We start from the raw sequence: 19,524 nt of genomic DNA on the forward strand, positions 1-19,524 counted from the left end.
AATTTAAACTTCATGATAAAAAACACACTGAAAATATAAACTGAATAGGTACTTTGGCATATTACATAAAAAAATAACGAACAAGATGACACAACCCCCATACACACAACCTAGCTTTAGGGGGTATTTCACTATGTCGGGCTAAATATCTGACTAGCTATCCGTTGGCTGGCTTTAAAGATCAGAATAACTTCGTTATTCAACGGCGACCGTTTCACCATTGTTTCGAGCTTCCGGATAGATAACACTCGAAATAGTCTGGCAACATCGCAAAATGTCTGCAGTTACTCCATCTACTGCCACGGCTGTCATGCGTCACAGTCCGCACACCGCGAAGTGTGCATTTTTTTGGTTATGTTATGTTGATTATCAGGTAATTTTAGATAGATTCGTGTCGAATTAATACATTGTTTCTTATTTTGAACACAATCAAATAATTCAGGATGGATCATACAAGCATTCAAATTCATTCAACAAAATTCGACTCACTTCTCAGCTGTCAAACTCGGAATGTTTTGACGCCATCTTTGATTCGAGGAATAGCGCCTAACGTGAAGTTCGAGCACTGATTAGTCAAATCGAACTTTAACCCGAGCGTTTGCGTTATTCAGATATAGTGAAAACGAAAAAATGACTAATCCGCGGATTAGTGCTTAGTCAGAACATAATCAGAGATAGTGAAATACCCCCTTATTATGGTGGTACATCTTATGTATAAAATTAGGTGTAATAATTACTATATTTTTTATAAAATATGTAATTTTTTTTGCGAATAAATATTAAAAAAATATGTAATATCCTTCTCCAGCCCTAGAACATTCCCAAAAATGCATAAATAACATGTAGAATGGTTCCCATAACATTTTTTGCGTTTCGCATTGTCGTTGAACACATCATGGAGTGTTTAGCTCGCCAATTCGCTACTTCAAGGCACAAGTTTGTTTACATTTATATTTCACCCTGATTTGTTGTGACTGATAGCATCTTACCACATTGCCGTCTCAGAAGGAAGTCAACATCGACTCGGACTTGCTTAGACTGCTGAAAACAACTCACTAAATTCCGATAATTACCAGATTTATTGCGATCCCGACGCGGCGCAGATTGATTAGTGTCAGAGATCATTGCCATATCATTGCGTCATCATAAGAAATTATTATTTACAATCGAAAAAGTACGTATTTGTTATAATTCTGTCAGTAAAATAATAAGAATAGACTAAACACACTTCCTTTAAAATCTCTATTTAAACTCGTACCTACATAGTCCAGAAGTACCTACCTACTTCAGATTGTATTGTACCTACAATATAATAGTTTCCTTGCGAGTAGGCATCTACGTACGTACGACGGTGAACGTGAAGTTTGAACTTTTCAAAATTGGAAAGATGAAAAGAATCTATTCAAATTCAGACAAGCGATTAAGTACCTTTTTTTGTTGTTATATATATAAAAAACTTTCCTGATTAAGTACCTATTTATAATATATTTTAGCTATAGAATTATGAATTATTTTGATTCTTTTTTTGAAAAGTGCATACTATGGTTATTTTGGCTTACATTCGCAGGCAATTTTAAAAGTGAAACTACACAAGTCATGTGGCAACACTGGCAACTTGCGATTTTTCACAGGTAACAACTAATCTAAAAAAAATAGGTAACGTGTATTATTAGTTTTTCGGTTTTTCCTGCATCCTTATCCGACCACAACTGAGGTAAATATAGTTAGATTATTTATTTAAAAACTAACGATATCCGTCAATTTTTTTATATTATTACCTAATAATTTACCAAAAAAATTAATATTTCTAGTGTCATCTTATTCTTGATGAAGATTAAAAACAAACAATTTATTACATAGATAATTAATGTCACTTTAGATTTTCTTTCATCCACTGCACACAAATATAATGTACCTATTTTTGTTATTACAAACCAATTTCTGTAGTTTGAGGGGGGGAGGCATGAACTTGATGCCGCGGGGTGAGGAGGAAGTTGCATGAAAAACGCCAAAACCTACTTAATTTTTTTAATGATGTAACCCACTCCTTTTCTCACACAAAACAAAGTAATAATAGTTAATTATGCACCACTTTGCATACAAATCAGTTCAAAAGTTTGTTATACAAGATGGCTGCCAGGCAATTTCCCCTCACTCTAGAAGGCTTTAATGCCATCCGTCATTTAATGCAAATCGCACTAATGCGTTCAGGGACTTTTAAGTCCACGTTAAGAGGGAAAAGATTAGACTTAGAAAGTTATTAGAGTTATTAACAAAAAAAAGTTAGGCCATTTAAAAGCATTGCCAAATATTACGCATTGGAAAATATTTCTTTATAATAATTGTGCATCCGATTTCCGCAGTAATCCATGATCATCATCAATTTTACTTCCATGAAGTTTGTTTTAAAAGTCTCTTTGGTACTATAGCTAAATCGAACGGATATCCGCCTGTTTCTGGTGCAAACTTTTTACAGGCACTTCTTGTCACATAACTGGTTACTGCTTACCAGAATACCAACTACGGAGCATTGAGAATTGCATCCACAATAATTCCTCAGTCTCGTCGAGCGCAGACAACAGACAGTATGGCTCTATGTTTTTTTTTAACTGGGTTTGCGTTAATATTTTTGAGATACGAGTATCCACATTGCGTACTGAATAGATAAACCGATATAAATGAGTTGTGGGCGTGTCCGTGCGCCCGAAAAACACTCAATTTCATTTCTTCTGGTAAAATTGATCATTTTCAAATATCGAAATTATTTCTTGAACATATTATCAATTTCATTGGCCCGTCTCCCTAGACAGGAGTCGAAATATTTTATGTAAATTGGTAATATTTGTTTGCATCACCTGTAGATCAATGAACCTAAAATGCCTTGATGGACGATGGATGGAGTTATTCGAGATCAATTTAAAGTCGCGGGGTGAAGGGAGGATGTATGAAAAATGCCAAAACCAACTTAAATTCTTTAATTACATATCCCATTCCATGTTTAGTGATACAAAGATGAAATGAAAAAAGTTCAATATTTACCACTCTACATACAAATCATCTCAAAAGTTTGTCATACAAGATGGCTGCCAGGAAATTTGCCCCCATCCTAGATTTGGCTTCAATGCACCGAGAAAAATGACTATAGCTAATTTATTAAAAATCTCTCAAAATTATTGGTAATTCTGGTTTAAAACGGGATTGCAGGCCTTACAAATGAATTAACAGGTTTCCCAATAAACTTAGTAAAATTACGTAATATATTATCATGATGTACGGACACGTGTTATTGAAATACGAATATTTTAGCATTACAACAAAAATTCCGCGTATCCGACAAAACATTCTCAAAATCCACTAATGCTCTGTCGATGGATTTTTAGGTTCATATGTAGATCACACTTCTAGCGATTATTGATTATTTTTTTATTGAGGTTTCCTTTAATATTCGTAATGACATTAATCATTTCTATGATGTTCATATGTGAGTGCTAAAATCAACATCAAAAGGTAATTAGCAGATTTCTAACAGTAGGTGGTACTTTTCACTATGATTTTTATTGAATAAGGTTTTTTTAATTTAGAAAATTCCGTGTACGTATACTGTACAGAACTATGTTATTTGATTCTCACCTCTGTAAATCTTGCACAGCTTGTTGTCAATCAAACTAAAAATATGTTTAAAAAAAAACTTTACCCAGAAATAAGTGTCCAAAACAAAAAACACAATTCAACGGAAAACCGTTATTATTTTCAAAGTTAGAGCTACGCCCTCCACTAGGATAATACAGGGTTTTCCAATAAGATGTGTTACTTTGATATTCAATGAAAAATGCCATTTTGTAACATAAATGATTGAATGTTTATTTCATTATAAAGAGGAAAGTATGCCGTTAATAGTGAAAAATAACATCAGTCAAATGACTACCACGACCACGCCTACAGGACCATATTCTTTTCATGAAATTTTCCATAACCAAATCGCAAAGTGACTGCCTTATGCCCTCGATAGCCTCACGAATTCCATCTTTGAGGTCTTGAATCGACGCTGGGATGTTGGCGTAGACCTTCTCTTTCACGTGGCCCCAACGGTAGAAGTCGCAAGGTGTTAAATCACAAGATCTCGGTGGCCAATTGTGATCACCTCTTCGAAAGATAACACGGTCCAGAAACTTTTCCCGTAAAAGATCAATGGTTTCGTTGCTTGTGTGGCACGTAGCGCCGTCTTGTTGAAAGTAAACGTTGTCTAGATCAATACCATCCAATTCCGGCCATAAAAAATCATTAATCATCTCTCGATAGCGCAATCCATTCACCGTAACTGTTGCTCCAGCCTCATTTTCGAAAAGGTAAGGTCCAGTGACTCCGCCGGACCATAAACCGCACCAAACAGTCACACGTTGAGGATAGAGAGGCTTTTCAACAATAACTCTTGGGTTTTCCGAGCCCCAGATGCGACAATTTTGCTTGTTGACGAAGCCACCGAGGTAGAAATGGGCTTCATCACTCAAGATGATTTTTCGATGGAATTCCGGATCATTTTCACGCATTTCAAGGACCCAATCAGCAAAGACACGACGTTGTTGATGATCGGCCGCCTTGAGTTCTTGTGTTAACTGAACTTTATAAGCCTTAAGACACAAATATTTATGCAAAATACGGTGTAATGACGTTTGTAGAATGCCTTATTCCAAAGAACGACGAGGAATGGACAAACCTGGGTTTTCTTCAACACTTTCGGCTACAGCAGCAATATTCTCGGCTGTTCTTGAGCGACGTGCACGGGTTCTTCACATCACTAGGTTGTCCCAACAGCTCGAATTTTTCCACCAATTGCGGTCCGACAAGGTGCTTCACGACGACCCAAAAATGTTCGAGTTTTACGAACCGTCTCTGCCAAATTTTCACCATTTTTATAGTGAACTTTAATAATTTCAATGCGTTGTTGAAGCTTGCATTTTTAATGCAAAATTAATGTCAAAAAATGACAGCTTCAAAAGTAACATCTACCGAAATAGCGGGCTATTCAAAATAACACCTCTTATTGGAAAACCCTATATTTCTGTCAACTTTTTATTTATTGCATTTTAAGACAGTTAAAATTTTTAAGAAACTGCACTCATTTTAGCAAATGTTAAAAATATTTGTTGATTCATTGACTTTTATAATTTTTGATTATTCTGAAGCGTTTCCATATGACATATTATTATGTTACTCCAGTTTCTAGAGTGTCGAATCGATCCCCACCCCAGCGTAAAATATGAAATTTTATTTTATTATGTTAGTCTGGCCGGGTTTTGGGAAGTAGATAGATTAGTTAATTTAATAAAAATTGCATAAAAACGTGTCATTTCATTCGTCCAAAATAAATTGATTTTATTAACATAATGCGTCGGTACAGATTCGTATTATAAAAGACTTTATTATAGTAATAATAATTATCAATGTTACACATTTCACGTAAATTGTTTCCGTATTTATTAGTCTTGAATGGGGTTAAGGTTACATGTATGAAGGATGAACCATGAAAATATTCATAATACAAAATATATTATTATTATGTTTTTTGATAACAAAATAAAATAAAAAACCAATGACATCTCCATGAAACTTTATCGCAAACACGCTTCCACAAAGAAAAATTATTTTAGTTTGTGTTGGCGGAAAAAATGAGTTTGAATCATAATATTTATTTCATTCAAGTAATTAAAAACAGTATTAAGTTCATTAAATTTTTTTAATATAAATACAAACTAAAAATATTATTCACCAAAACTTTTGTTTTGGAAAATCGCGAAAGTCTGTAAAATACTCGTCCCCCAAAATGATATAATAAGTTTAAAGAGTTATGTTTGGTCTATTTATAATAGTCAAGTTTGGTCTACTTATAATAGTTAAGTTTAGTCTACTTATAATAGTTAAGTTTAGTCTATTTATAATAGTTAAGTTTGGTCTACTTATAATAGTTAAGTTTGGTATACTTATAATATAAATTGGTTGTATTATATTAGGCATTTGATTTCGCAATTAGAAGGACTGGAAATCAATAGAACAATATTTGTGAACTGATTAAAAGAAATAGGAAATGTATTTATAAGGCTTAGAGTTATTCTTTAGATTGAAAAACCTAAGAAGAGTGTACTATGTAATTTATTAGAACTTTATACTTTATTTTTATAACTTTATTAGAATACGGTATTATTGGCTGCGGATGAACATCTAATAATATTTTAAATCTACTTAAAATAGTTCAACGATTAATAATTAAGGTACCTAATCCTTAAAAAACCGTGTACATTTTCTACCGAAATACTTTTTACAATATTCAATATAAATATTGTAATAATTAACTACAAAAACAAAATGTATAAAAAAATATTCAACACTACAAATTTTTTTTTAAGAAAAACAATTATAATTAACTTAAACTTACAATTAAATATATCAGCAAGATATCAGAATAACATTAAATCCCAAAACTGAATACCGAGCACATTCAAAATACCTACTTCTATCTAGGAAAAACTTATTTGAACAAACTTCCTTATTTAAATAACATCAGCAAGATATGAGAATAATATAAATTCCAAAATTGAATACCGAGCACATTCAAAATACCTACCTCCATTTAGGAATAACTTATTTGAACGAACTGCCTTATTTAAATAAAATCAAAATAATATTACATTCCAAAATTGAATACCAAGCATGTTCAAAATACTTACCGCTATCTAGGAATAACTTATACAAAATTCCTTCAAATCTAAAATTCTTCGAAAATATTCATGAATTTCAGTTTAGTTTTTGAAATTACCAAAAACTACTAAAAGAGTCCATATCTGTTGTTATTTCTTTTAACATTGTTTTTCTGTTATTGGCAAATCTAACTTTATTCCTAAATTTTGTTATTTGTTTACAATAATTTATTTTTACTTTCATGGTTTTATAAAATTGAGTTCGAATTCCCTCACCAAACACAAGAGCCTTGTTTCTTTATGACCAGGAAAGGCAATTTTTATTTTGCTTTATAACACTGTATAACGCATAAAAAGTATACGTCTATTGTAAAAAAATAATATAAGATAAAATATATATACAGTATTCCTTTGCTAATGCATGATGCAACATATAATAATAATTTTAATAGCTTCAAATTCGTTCCAAAACGTTTAAATGAATATCTGTCTAGCCATGAAATAAACAATCTATGTATATACTGATTATTTGTCGTAATACATATCTAGTATTTATTGTATTTTCATAATAGTATCTTATATAAATTATTCAGGAACGGACCAGCAAACAACCGAAACTTTAATTATTAATTATATTAGTAATATATTCTTGCCATATTAAACGTCGTTTTCTGGAGACCATAAGTAGGTACAGATGGTTTGGATTTCCGGAGGTATCCGGTAAAAAAAAGTTTGTTCATTTTCATTCCATGCCGTAAAGTTTGAATCGTACTCTGTCACATTTTCAAATAGGTTTTTATTACTTAGGAAATATTCTACTGTTCCTCTAAAAAGTAAACCTGATGAGTAAGTTTTAGCGATTAGATAACAATACTAGAAAAGTTTATAAATAGTTACAGAAATCCATGCCAATTAAAGTACCTACCTACCTAATCAAATTTGAGTAATTTAGTTAATCAGTTCATCAAATTCTGTAATTTAAATTAAATAAATATGTACCTATAAGTTAATGTTGGTTCAAAAAGTCGCCTCCGAAAAAAAAGGATTTTATCCAGATAATAAATAATATGTTATGATAATTACTAATATAATTGCAGGTATCTAATAGATATTTTGTATTTAAGATCTGACATTTCGTTAAAAAGTATGTTCAATTTTTTGGAAAAAACTCTCTTGCTGGCGTAGAACTTTACTAAGAACCTTGATATACTCGTATATATAAATATATACAAATCAGCAGATAACCACAAAGTAATTTATGGCAATATTCTGGGATATTCTTTAAGAAGTTATCAAAAATATTTACGTAGTATCATTTACTGCGCACCAAGGAAACATTTTTTTGTCCAATTGACACGATTTAAACAATAAAAGAATCACATCGGGACACAAATAATATTGTCGGGAGACGCCATTCCTTATCGCCACATGTGTGTATTTGTGTATTGGTTGTTCTCAAGTACGCATAAGTTTAGTAGACGATTGCAACAACAAGTCATCTCGTACCAAGCACGGGCGGCCACTGATAACAGAAACTATTGAATTGAATAATACTAGTTTACTAAAATAACTTCTGAGAAAAACGCAACGAACCGGTGCCCTTTCACGCGCGCAGCGCGGCGTTTGGCAGAATATATCTCTTCACGATTGAATGGGGTTAAAGGTTGGCTAAGGCTTATTAATATACAGGGTTATTATAATAGTTTGATTATGTTAGACTGCTTAGGCCATCAATGATTGATTGATTGTTTTGCATTCAGTGCAAACGCTGGAAGATGAACTATTTTTGAACACCCTTAATATCATAGGGTCTCATCTTCATTAATTAGCCAAATATTAATTTATTTTATTTTAAAAACATATTGGACGGTGGCCTGTTTTGTTTAAACTAACTAAACTATTATGACACTAACTTATTATTATTATCATGGGTGAATAACTTCAAAGGAAAACCTCAAAGATGAATCGCATAGATTTGACTCGAATTTGGCTTAAATTCCATAGCGAGCAATATCTTGATATGAATATTTAATTTAATTTGATTATTACCTTTATAGGTGTTATTATATCGATTGTTATATTTGAAGAACTTTACAAAAACAAATGAAGATAATCAGGAAAATAAATATTAGATAACATTGTAAGTACATAACGAATGGGGGCAAATAATATAACAACATTTTTGACCGTTGTATGAATGCGTAAGATATTATTTCTAACAAAGAATTGAACTAAATGATCTTCGAGAAGATACATTAATTTAAATATAATTTTTGGATGACGTCCATGAAAATCCGGACTCTTGCCAAAATTTTCTGCAAAACGTCAATCGCGTTTCGTCTCGTTTCATTCAAGTAAATAATGGCGACATAAACGAATGAAGAACGACATAATCGAATATTACAATGTAGATATTTATGTATCGTAATGTTACATTAGTGTTCAAATAAATTTAAAATACCACCCGCCATGCACTATTTAATCGATATACCTGTAGATACGTACCTACAATGTATTTATGCAATCAATCAATGTAATGAAGGATTAAACAATCTATCTATATAAATTAAAATGTGAATGTTCTTTTGTTCAAAATCTTAAGTCTCCGAAAGTTTTTCACCAATTGCTTTAAAACTTTGACACGAAGTTGCATTCGAATACGTGTATGATTTTCTATACCTACCTATAGTATATAGATGTCACCTGTGACAGGCTTTTTCTGTGACTGTGCTTTTTCGAAAAACAGAGCCATCTGTTGGACGTAAAATCAACACATACTATTATTTCTCTATCTGCACAGACAGACTTAGCCACAGCAAAGCGTAGTGGTGTACAGCTAGATCGTAATAAAGAAAGTTTTTTTGTCATTTTGGTTTATCGTGTGCTTAGTTTCAGTTGACTTATTTTTCATGTCGAAACAGAAAGGTTTATACAAATTGTAAAGTGACAATGCTTTAAAATACTTCAACAAAATTCTAAAGAATGAACCCTTACAATATGCCCTGAACACACATCTTAAACTTTATATGAACTGTTTTGAGCACAAAACATCTACAATTGTGATAAATTTGTTCAAATCTTCAATGCTGTTTATCTCAAAACAATTCTTAGGTACCTATATTCAATGTTGCATTTAAGTGACGAGCCAATTAAATAGCGAATAAAACAGTCTGACGGAATAGTAAATAAGCGAGGATTGCGGAATGTAAGCGAATATTAAAATTGATCAGTGATCAGTGATCAGTGATCAGCTCGGCGGTAATTATAATTAGTGGGTAGGGCTCCATGCTCGGTACTTGTTCGGTACACTCAGTACTCAGTACCCGCTCCGAAGATTTAAACGGAGCAAGTCAGGGACAGCGGGCTACCAGTAGTACCACTTCTATACCTACTCAACACTTAAATATTCACCTTTTAATGTCACATAATTTTATGGACTTATTTGGCCGGCGGCGATGAATAATTGCCGGTGAATTTAGGTCTAGGTATATTTCAGCACCTGCCTAGATAAATGAATATGTATTTGTTTCAGGTTTACCTTCATCAGGATACTATAGGAAAAATTGTCTTAATAATAAGCCTGTTTTTGTGTTTTTCGTAGTCATCTATTGATTCTCCTAAATTTTGGTAAGGTTTCTTACGGCACTTTTTACCATATCAAATCACCCATTTTTTTTTATGAAAGACAAACATTCTTGGGTTACGAATAACCTGACAATATTTGAAAATCTCCTGCTACTACCACAGTAAGCGGAATGGCTGCTTGCGTTGTAATGCAGTACTTGAACACACTACGCCTGGGTGGGACTTAAACGCGATGCCAACTAAGCCACTGGCTGGTCATTCCTCAATCACTTCGATTGTACCCTAGGCCCTAGACAGACCAACCAATGCGTGAGATTATGTTTTCAGTAGACTAGTTTATGTAACCTTGTGGATTTAATGCAGCAAAGCTGTGTTATTAATAATTAAGCTTTTTTCGCACTGTGTCACATTTTCGAATAGGTACATATGTTTACTAGTTAGGTAAATATTAATTTTTTCATCTAAAAAGTTCTACCTGATGAGTTAGTTTCAGTTATTAGATAACAATAAGAGAAAAGTTTTAATAAAGGTACGGAAAAAAATTAAAATACTTACCTTATAAAATTGTGTAATTTAACTAACAGAATAAATGAATTAAGGTAATTAAAATTAATACATTCACAAAACAGTTCATCAAATTCTATAAATTAAAATAAATAAACATATACAAATGAATTATAGTCGGTTTGAAAAGACACCCCCAAAAATGTTTTTTTCAGATAATTTTATTTTATTTTATTTTATTTTATTTATTTGGGAAAATCAACAGATTATTTACATATATAAGAATAAACTAAATAATAAAGATAAAATCCAATAACAGATTTTCACTTAAAATTATAATAATAATAAAAAATATTAAAACAAGAAACTAAGGGTTCTGTACCCGTGGCCTGAGAAATTTACAAAAAATACAAAATTGTAAATAATAAATAAAAAATAATAACAGATCTAGGAACACAAATAATATACTAATAACCAGCTAAATTTCAAAAATTTAAATTTAACTGATAGACTAATAACCAACTAAAATTCAAAACAAAATGTATTGTAAAATTTCAACACAGCAGCAATCAATAACACTACACAATAGCAATAATAACAATATAATAAATGTATACCTACAACTAAATTGAACACATGAGTATAAATTGGAAGGTAAGTAACTGGAAAGGATTCAAAGCAATAACATGATAACTTCAAGTAGAATATTTAAAATTATTTAATGTTAGTTATTACATATCTTTTAAAGGTTCCTAAATTACTTGAGAATATGTCCATATCATTAAAATTCTTATTAAATATACTACAGGCTCTGAATATAAACGCATTTTGTCTTATATTAGTAGAACATTTATGGAGATGAAAAAGTGATTTTTCTCTAGTTCTAACGCTCGGAACTCTAAAATTAATTTCAGACAGAAGGGGAGAACAATCAATAAAGCCATTGATAATTTTATGGAGATATATTATATCTGCGGAGTCTCTTCTAGTTTTTAATGGCTTAAGTCCATAAAGGTCCATCGAGCTGTTTACGTCAAGGTTTGAATTTAGTTTGAAATTTAAATGATGGACAAATTTTCTTTGGATGGCTTCAATGCGATTTATGTAAATATTATATTGAGGATTCCATATGGGAGAAGCGAATTCAAGATGACTGCGAACATAAGAAAAATACAATATTTTAAGTGTTATGATATTATTAAATTCTTTTCCAATACGGAATAAGAATCCTAGCATTCTAAGGGCTTTCTTAACAATCATATCAATATGAGCCTCAAATGTAAATTTACTGTCAAGTATAACACCTAGATCACGAATTTGTGTAACTTTTTTGAGTAGTTGGCCAGCTATATGATAATTATGGTCAAACTTAATTTTATTTCTAGTGAAGGTAATTACATAACATTTAGAAGTGTTCATGTTGAGACGATTGCGGATACAATAATCATTAAGCCTATACAGATCTTCTTGTAGTTTAAAGCAGTCAATTATAGAATAAATAGGCAGGAATATTTTCATATCATCAGCGAAAAGTAGAACATTTGCATAATTAAAGCATTTTATAATGTCGTTGATGAAAATTGTAAACAGTAACGGTCCCAGGTGAGATCCTTGGGGCACACCTGAGGGTATATTTACAATCTCAGAGATGAAGCCATTTATTGTTACTCCCTGAGTGCGCCCATTAAGATAGGAGACTAACCATCTATATAAATCCCCATGAATTCCCAAAGCTAGTAATTTGGACAAAAGAAGACTGTGGTCAATTTTATCAAACGCTTTTGAGAAGTCTGTATAGATTACGTCAACTTGGATTTGATCATCCATTGATTTAGTAATATTTTCAATGAAAATGGCAAGATTAGATACAACCGATCTTTTTTTCATAAAGCCATGTTGGTTCACGAGTATTACAGACTCGATGCAGTTATATAGTTGTTCATGAACAATTTTTTCAAAAATTTTACTAAAGATTGGTAATTTAGATATCGGTCGATAGTTCTGGACATCATTTTTAGCCCCAGACTTAAAAACAGGTGTGATGAGAGCACTCTTCCAACGATCAGGAAAGATACCTTCTTTCAATGAGGATTGAAAGAGCAATAATAGGGGCTTCGAGATTACCTTGCTACACATTTTGATAAAGAAAGCCGGAATTTTATCACTACCCGCACCCAGTGAGCTAGAAATAGTATCGATTATTTTTTCTATTTTTTGTTTTGAAACTGATATCGAGGAGATATTAACTTGATTGTCAAAATGATAGTTGGTAGAGTGTACATCGGAAATAGTGTTGTAATTAAAGGTGGAGACGAAATGCTGTGAGAACAGGTTACATATTGCGAAAGGATTTTCAGCAGTCACTTCGCCCAGTTTCATAACATGAGGCAAACCAGAATTATTTCTTTTTCCTTTAACATAAGACCAAAAGTTTTTAGGGTCACGATATATATTAAGTTCAGCGTTTGTTATAAATTGTTTAAGACATTCTCTAGACAATTTCTTTTGCCTTGATCTAAGGATACAGAATTCATGGTAGTCTAAAGGATTGGACCACCTTTTCCACATTTTAAACACTTTATATTTTTCCTTAGTCAGTTTTATTAGGGCTGGACTAAACCAATAGGGATAAGAATTATTAATATGAACTTCCTTTGACGGGACGTTTAATCGAATGATTTCATATAAAATTGTATAAAAGCGGTCAATAGCAGTATTGGTTGATAGGTTTAAAAATTCTGCATCCCAATCAATACTACTAAGGACGTTATTTATTGTTTCATAGTTAGCTTTCCTAAAAAGATTGATTGTTCGTTTGTTGTCCACCATAGGAGTTTCCAGAGATATGTTAATGTCAACAAGAATGCTTTTATGATGTTTACATTCAGGGATGAGATACTGGTCAGTATTTGATACAATTACAGGGATCGAGCTAAAAACAAGGTCTAGGTATGTATGATTATTATTTGGAAAGGTGCAGTACTGTGATAGATCAGTAAATGAAAGGGTGTCAGATAGTTTGGAAATAATTTCAGATTTAGAGCCATTCGTAATTTGCATACTATTACCATTACTTAAAGACCAGTTAATTTGAGGTAAGTTGAAATCACCCGATATGACAAAATGATCATCGTGATGTAGTCCTCGAAGTTCACATAATTTATTTATGAATTCATTTATATTTTGTGAGTGATTGACTCCTGGAGGTATGTAAACACAGCATAAATGAATTTTTATGAAATTATTAATCGTAACAGTCACCCAGATGTCTTCAGCATTCGTGTTAAAATCCTTACGTTCATGAGCTATGAGGTGCTTCTTCAACGCAATCATTACTCCACCTCCTCTTTTTTGCTCATTGCGATCGCGCCTAAATACCAGGTAACGGTTGTCAAATAGCTCTTCACTAGCAATACTGTCTACAAGCCAAGTTTCAGTTATCATAATAATATCATAGTTGTTATTGGTAACATTAAAATAAAATCTATCAGTCTTAGAACGCAGTCCAGTCACATTTTGATAATATACATTCAACATTTTAGTACATTTAGTTGATAAAATATATAAAATATAAGATTGATAAAATAGTTGTAAGCATGTTCTAGTAAATTATAAATATTAGAGTGGTGTTGTAGTACCGCAAGCAGAGTAATTGTAGGATAATTTGGATTAAAGTTGGTAGTATTAAAAGAGTTAGTTGTTAATATTATACAAATAAAGAAAAACCAGTACAAAGGATGATATTTTAAAGTAGGAAAAAAGATAAGGTAGATAGGAAAAATAAATTGATAATAGCTTATAGTCACACGAGACGATGCTAAATCTAAGAAGATTATCAGCAAAAAACCTGAGTCACGTCAGATTCCAATGTCACCTGAATAATGGGACTAGTTTCATTTTTGCGTATAAATATTTTTCCGTATTTGATCCATCTGAATTTAAAGTTTTTATCCTTGCTTAAGTCTCTCACTGTCTTGAAGAGCGCACGGGTTGCAGCAGTCAGATGCTCGTTGACATAAATTTTGGAGTCCCCGGGAAGCTTCAAATCACTTGAGTTGAGACTGCCTTTCTTCCTTATAGCAGCAAGAAAGTTATCTCTACTGCGGCTAGCTGTGAACTTAACTACAATTGGACGAGTAAATTTAGGATTTTCTCTGAGTAATTCCTTGACCCTTGTACGAGAGATTCCATCAATATCATTTGGGAGAACATCAACACCTGCCTTGGCTCCTAGCAATTTTATGATATCTATTAAATTTTCATTTCTTTTTTCCGGTATGCCAATAATTTCCACGTTATTTTTTAATGAGGTTTGCTCAAGACGGTTTAATTTGGACAATACCAGATTATAATAATAAATAATAATTTCAGGTATCTTAATTTAAGTGTTTTCCTGACATTGTGATTGCGAAATTTGAGATTGATGGGTATTTTATTACTCGCTCATTTGTTCTCATTTGATCAATTCGGGATGTTTTCTGTCTTTCCACCGAAAGCGGAGCCTTCCCATCGAGTCCGGTGGACACTTAAAAGTGTTGGTGAAATAATGCACCCTTGTCGAACACCTTTCATTATTATTTGAAGGTCTTTGAAATACATAATGTCTCGTTGTTTACTTATCTGAATTAATGAAAATTTCTAGGAATGCGCTTAGTGTGGCATCGTTATTATATCGAATAAATGAAAATAATTTTCTTTGTTACCACTATTTTATCAAAAATGATCATTGATTGATAATTTTTATTAAAATAAATTGGTATTTTTTATTAAAATAAATTGATAATTAAAATAAAATGCCTTCCATATTCATATGAGTATATGAGTGGAAACTATTATCGCCATTGACTTTTGGTTCTAGTCCATTTAGCAAGCACTCTGTCGCTCGTACACTTGCCTGGCATCGTATATCACTACACCATTTGATTGAAATGAATATTTCATAATGACGATGAAACATAGTTTTGTATTTGGAATTTAAACAAAGAATAGTCTCACTTTTCGATCACGTTATTATCGTTATTTATATTGAATGGGGGTGTTATTATCGTTATTTGATTGTTTATATAATGTTATAGTATTCAGTGTTTTGTAAATTAAAAAAAAATGTATTTCTAAGAAAACACATTTGGCATAATACATATATTTAGACAATAGATACGCGAAGCTGCCACATGGCTGCTTGTCTGCAGGTTCTACCTCAATATAAATCCATTTATATTTATATACATACTTTCAAAGGTACAAAAATAAATTATCAAAAGTTATATTTCAAATTTTTATTTTTACTTCTGAATCTTTGTGGTAATGAATTACAGAATTATAGTTTTTTGTTTAAATTTTGGAGTTGGGAGAATTGATGTTTTCATTTTTGTGCTGTGTAAAGCGGTTGTATGTGTTTTTTATAAGTTCCACCCCATCGCATAATGCTGTATTGTATTATTAATTGCTAGAAGATAAAGTACGACTAAGTAAATCTTTATTTAGAATATTTCTTAGGTATCTAAAGATGTACACCAGCACAACCTTAAAATTACAACACTCAACTTATGAAAATGATTTCTTTCGGTTTGTTCAATGTTCATGTGTAGGAAAGACCTAATAGTTAATGTTATTTGTGTCACCCACCGAGAAGCCAATGAAAACTGTTGTTTACTAATGTGTGATGTATATTTTGCAGAGCTGTGTGAGGAGTGGAACGCCGTCGGGTCGCAGCTGTCTCTCAGCCCTGACGCGAGCTGCCGCCGCTTTCTACTGAAGTACGTGGGCGCAGCACCCGCTGAGAGGGCCTGCTCCGCTCCCGCTATGGCGGCCGCCGTGGCGCAAGTCGTTACACAAGCTAAAGGTATTACTTGAATAAACAACATTAATATGTCCTTTTCACATCTTTGTACTCTTCACATATTCGCCCTCTTGACATCTTCGCCCTCTTCACATCTTCGCCGTCTTCACATCTTTGCCCTTTTCACATCTTCGCCCTCTTCACATCTTCGTTTTCTTCATATCTTCGTCCTCTTCACTTCTTCGCCCTCTTCACATCTTCGTCTTCCTCATATCTTCGTCCTCTTCACATATTCGCCCTCTTGACATCTTCGCCCTCTTCACATCTTTGCCCTCTTCATATCTGCGTTCTCTTCACTTCTTTGCTCTCTTCAATCTTCGTTCTCTTCATATTTTGGTCTGCTATACATCTTCGTCCTTTTCAAATCTTCGTCCTCTTTTCCATCCTCATCCTCTTTTACATCTTCGCCCTAATCATATCTACGTCCTCTTCACAACTTCGTGAATGATTGCATGTGTCATAAAAATAAATTATTTTCACAAACTGTGGGGAAGATTGAACCCTTCTGGTTTTAAAATTATTTTACCTACAAGTCCCAGCGACACGGTGAAATTTCATGGAGTTTCGGAATTCTCCCGAGGTATCTAAAATGTGCTACATATTTCTTATTTTTGAAGTTGTCGTAAAAAGAAATAACATTTTAGAAACTAAGTAGTTAAAATCATATTTGAAATAAACATTGCTATTTGAAAAAAAATTAATATCAAACATGAAAAAAAAACGTTCTAATACTTCAGTTTATCTATATCTTCAAGAACTTTGAATATATGTACAAAAAAAAATAATTTTTTTGTTGTTATATTTTCAGCAACCAAAAGCACAGGTCCACAGAAGAGTAAGCTAAGGCGAGTGGCAGTTACAGTTTCCCCAAAGGGAATATCAGTAGAAGATGCGACAACTTCAGAAAGGATCCTCGATATATCAATTTACAAGTAAGATGCGAAACATTTCCTTTAACTAATCTCTAGAGAATAATTGTGACTGCAAAACGTACAGCACCTGCGAGTATAATATGTTATTCCAATAATTAAACTCACCAACCCACCTACTAATTATCACCCAAGATCTGGGAGAGCGAAATTAAAGAGATGGTCTCTAAATAAGTGGCTTACTCCCAGATTCACGTTCAAGTAAATCTTGCACTTACAACATGAACATCAAGATGTCTTTCTTATTTGCAGAATATCGTATTGTTCAGCGGACGCCATCCACAGTCAAGTGTTTGCCTTCATAGCCCAGGGCACAGGAGACTCCCTGGAGTGCCACGCCTTCCTTTGCCCCAAGAGAAAAGTAGCCCGAAACGTCACCCTGTCGGCCGCCCAGAGCTTCAACACTGCCTACCAGGTATACAACACTGCTCATTAGCACTTGCAACAAAAACTCCGTCGCCTCGCTAAATAACACAAACAACATGTCCGGCGTCGCTTTCCTTCCCAAAAAGGAAGACACCTCTACCATCTTGGTGCATATTTGTGCGCTACTTATAAACTACTACGACTTCAGTTGTGTTTACACCGAAGTGACAAAGTTGTCGGAGAATGCGGTTTTGAGTTGCCCTTACTTGCATGTACTGTGATCCACCTGCGGACATCTCTCAATAATTACTGTTGATAATAAATAATCGATGGGCTGCCGTTATCAACTCAACTTTTGTACTTACTTGTTTTGTTTTAAGTAGAGTCAAGCCAAGACCATCTCTTGAGTAATGATGTATGAGTATTTGTATTTACTTTGGCAATATTTGCTAATAACCTGCGGTCATAGACTTAATTTTATTATTTTTCTTGAAGCTGTGGCAGAGTAATCAGGACAGGAAGATAGTATCTGAGAAGAGTGTGAAGAACATTAACAGAAGGACGGAGGAATTCCAGTCTCCGACCCCTGGACAGAAGCCACTCCTCATAGACTTCAATACGGGGGAAGACTCATCAACCAGCCCTTGGGTAAGGATAGTTCTTGTCTAATCTGTTTTTCCTCCTTCATATAATCCGGGCCTTTTCAAGACCCGCACTAATAAATCCCTCTCTACAGTCCCTACCTTAACCCGCCTGACAACGCTAACCTAACCGGGTGGCGATATAGTTCCCCTATCTTTACACGGACAGATAGAGACGCTCTTGTATGAGGTGTCACTATAAAATAAATCAACCCATATTTAGTTGCGTCCATTCAGGGGTGGTCTTAACTCACTGGAAGCATGCAGTCTTAACTTCACTCCAGAATAGTATGCTTTACCTCCTGCTGCATTTACTTTCTGCATTGTCAGGGTCGGCTCTGAGCCAAATGGCGCCTGGCGCCAGTAAAATTTTGACGCACCTTGTCAAGACGGATGGCAAAAGGATCCTCCCGATCGCGGCAATAGCACCCTCTCTTGGTTGATTTTCTAAGTATTATTACCAATATTGTTTTAAGGCGAAACACTTGGTGGAGCGCTGTGCATTTCAAAATCTAGTCCGCAATAGTCTGCAGATGGTTAGATTAGTTCGTTGTTAAACCTCCATATTTTTTTAAATTATGGACTTTGTTTTAATTCTATCCGCTACAACACCACCACCTTTATTTTTCAAGCCGCGCTGTAGGAAATGCACTGACAGTTTTCGGGCTTCGTTGGACTGTTTGTTCTGTAGGTTTAGTATGAATTTTACAAGCGGCCAGAGTTCATGCGTATGAAACCATTTATTTTAAGTTTTTCATAATGTTCCTGTAATATGTTGTATTCCATATTGTAAAAAATACGTTCGTGGTGATGTAGAAACATTATGGAGATATTTTTAATATATTTACGACTATTATATAGTTTAAATAATATTTGTCACTAAAAGTTTAATAAATTTTCATATGGTATTTTCAAAATGAAATGGTTATTTATATTTACTGCCTTCACAGTTAAATTCACCAACATTT

At 33.2% G+C, this 19,524-nt stretch overlaps 1 protein-coding gene across 1 annotated transcript in view; it reads left to right on the forward strand.

Annotated features, from left to right (window-relative positions):
• LOC149426613 (low density lipoprotein receptor adapter protein 1-like) overlaps window positions 1–19,524 on the forward strand; it is a 30,049-nt gene that overhangs the window by 7,527 nt on the left and 2,998 nt on the right. The window contains exons 2-5 of the mRNA XM_089632168.1: window positions 16,459–16,623; window positions 17,429–17,552; window positions 17,802–17,964; window positions 18,411–18,563. Coding sequence (XP_089488294.1) covers window positions 16,459–16,623; window positions 17,429–17,552; window positions 17,802–17,964; window positions 18,411–18,563 — 605 coding nt within the window. The remainder of the gene's footprint in view (window positions 1–16,458; window positions 16,624–17,428; window positions 17,553–17,801; window positions 17,965–18,410; window positions 18,564–19,524) is intronic.

This window comes from Hesperophylax consimilis, chromosome 1, assembly GCF_061612785.1.
Source record: "Hesperophylax consimilis isolate HC1 chromosome 1, BYU_Hcon_1.0, whole genome shotgun sequence".
In the NCBI taxonomy this organism is placed as follows: domain Eukaryota; kingdom Metazoa; phylum Arthropoda; class Insecta; order Trichoptera; family Limnephilidae; genus Hesperophylax; species Hesperophylax consimilis.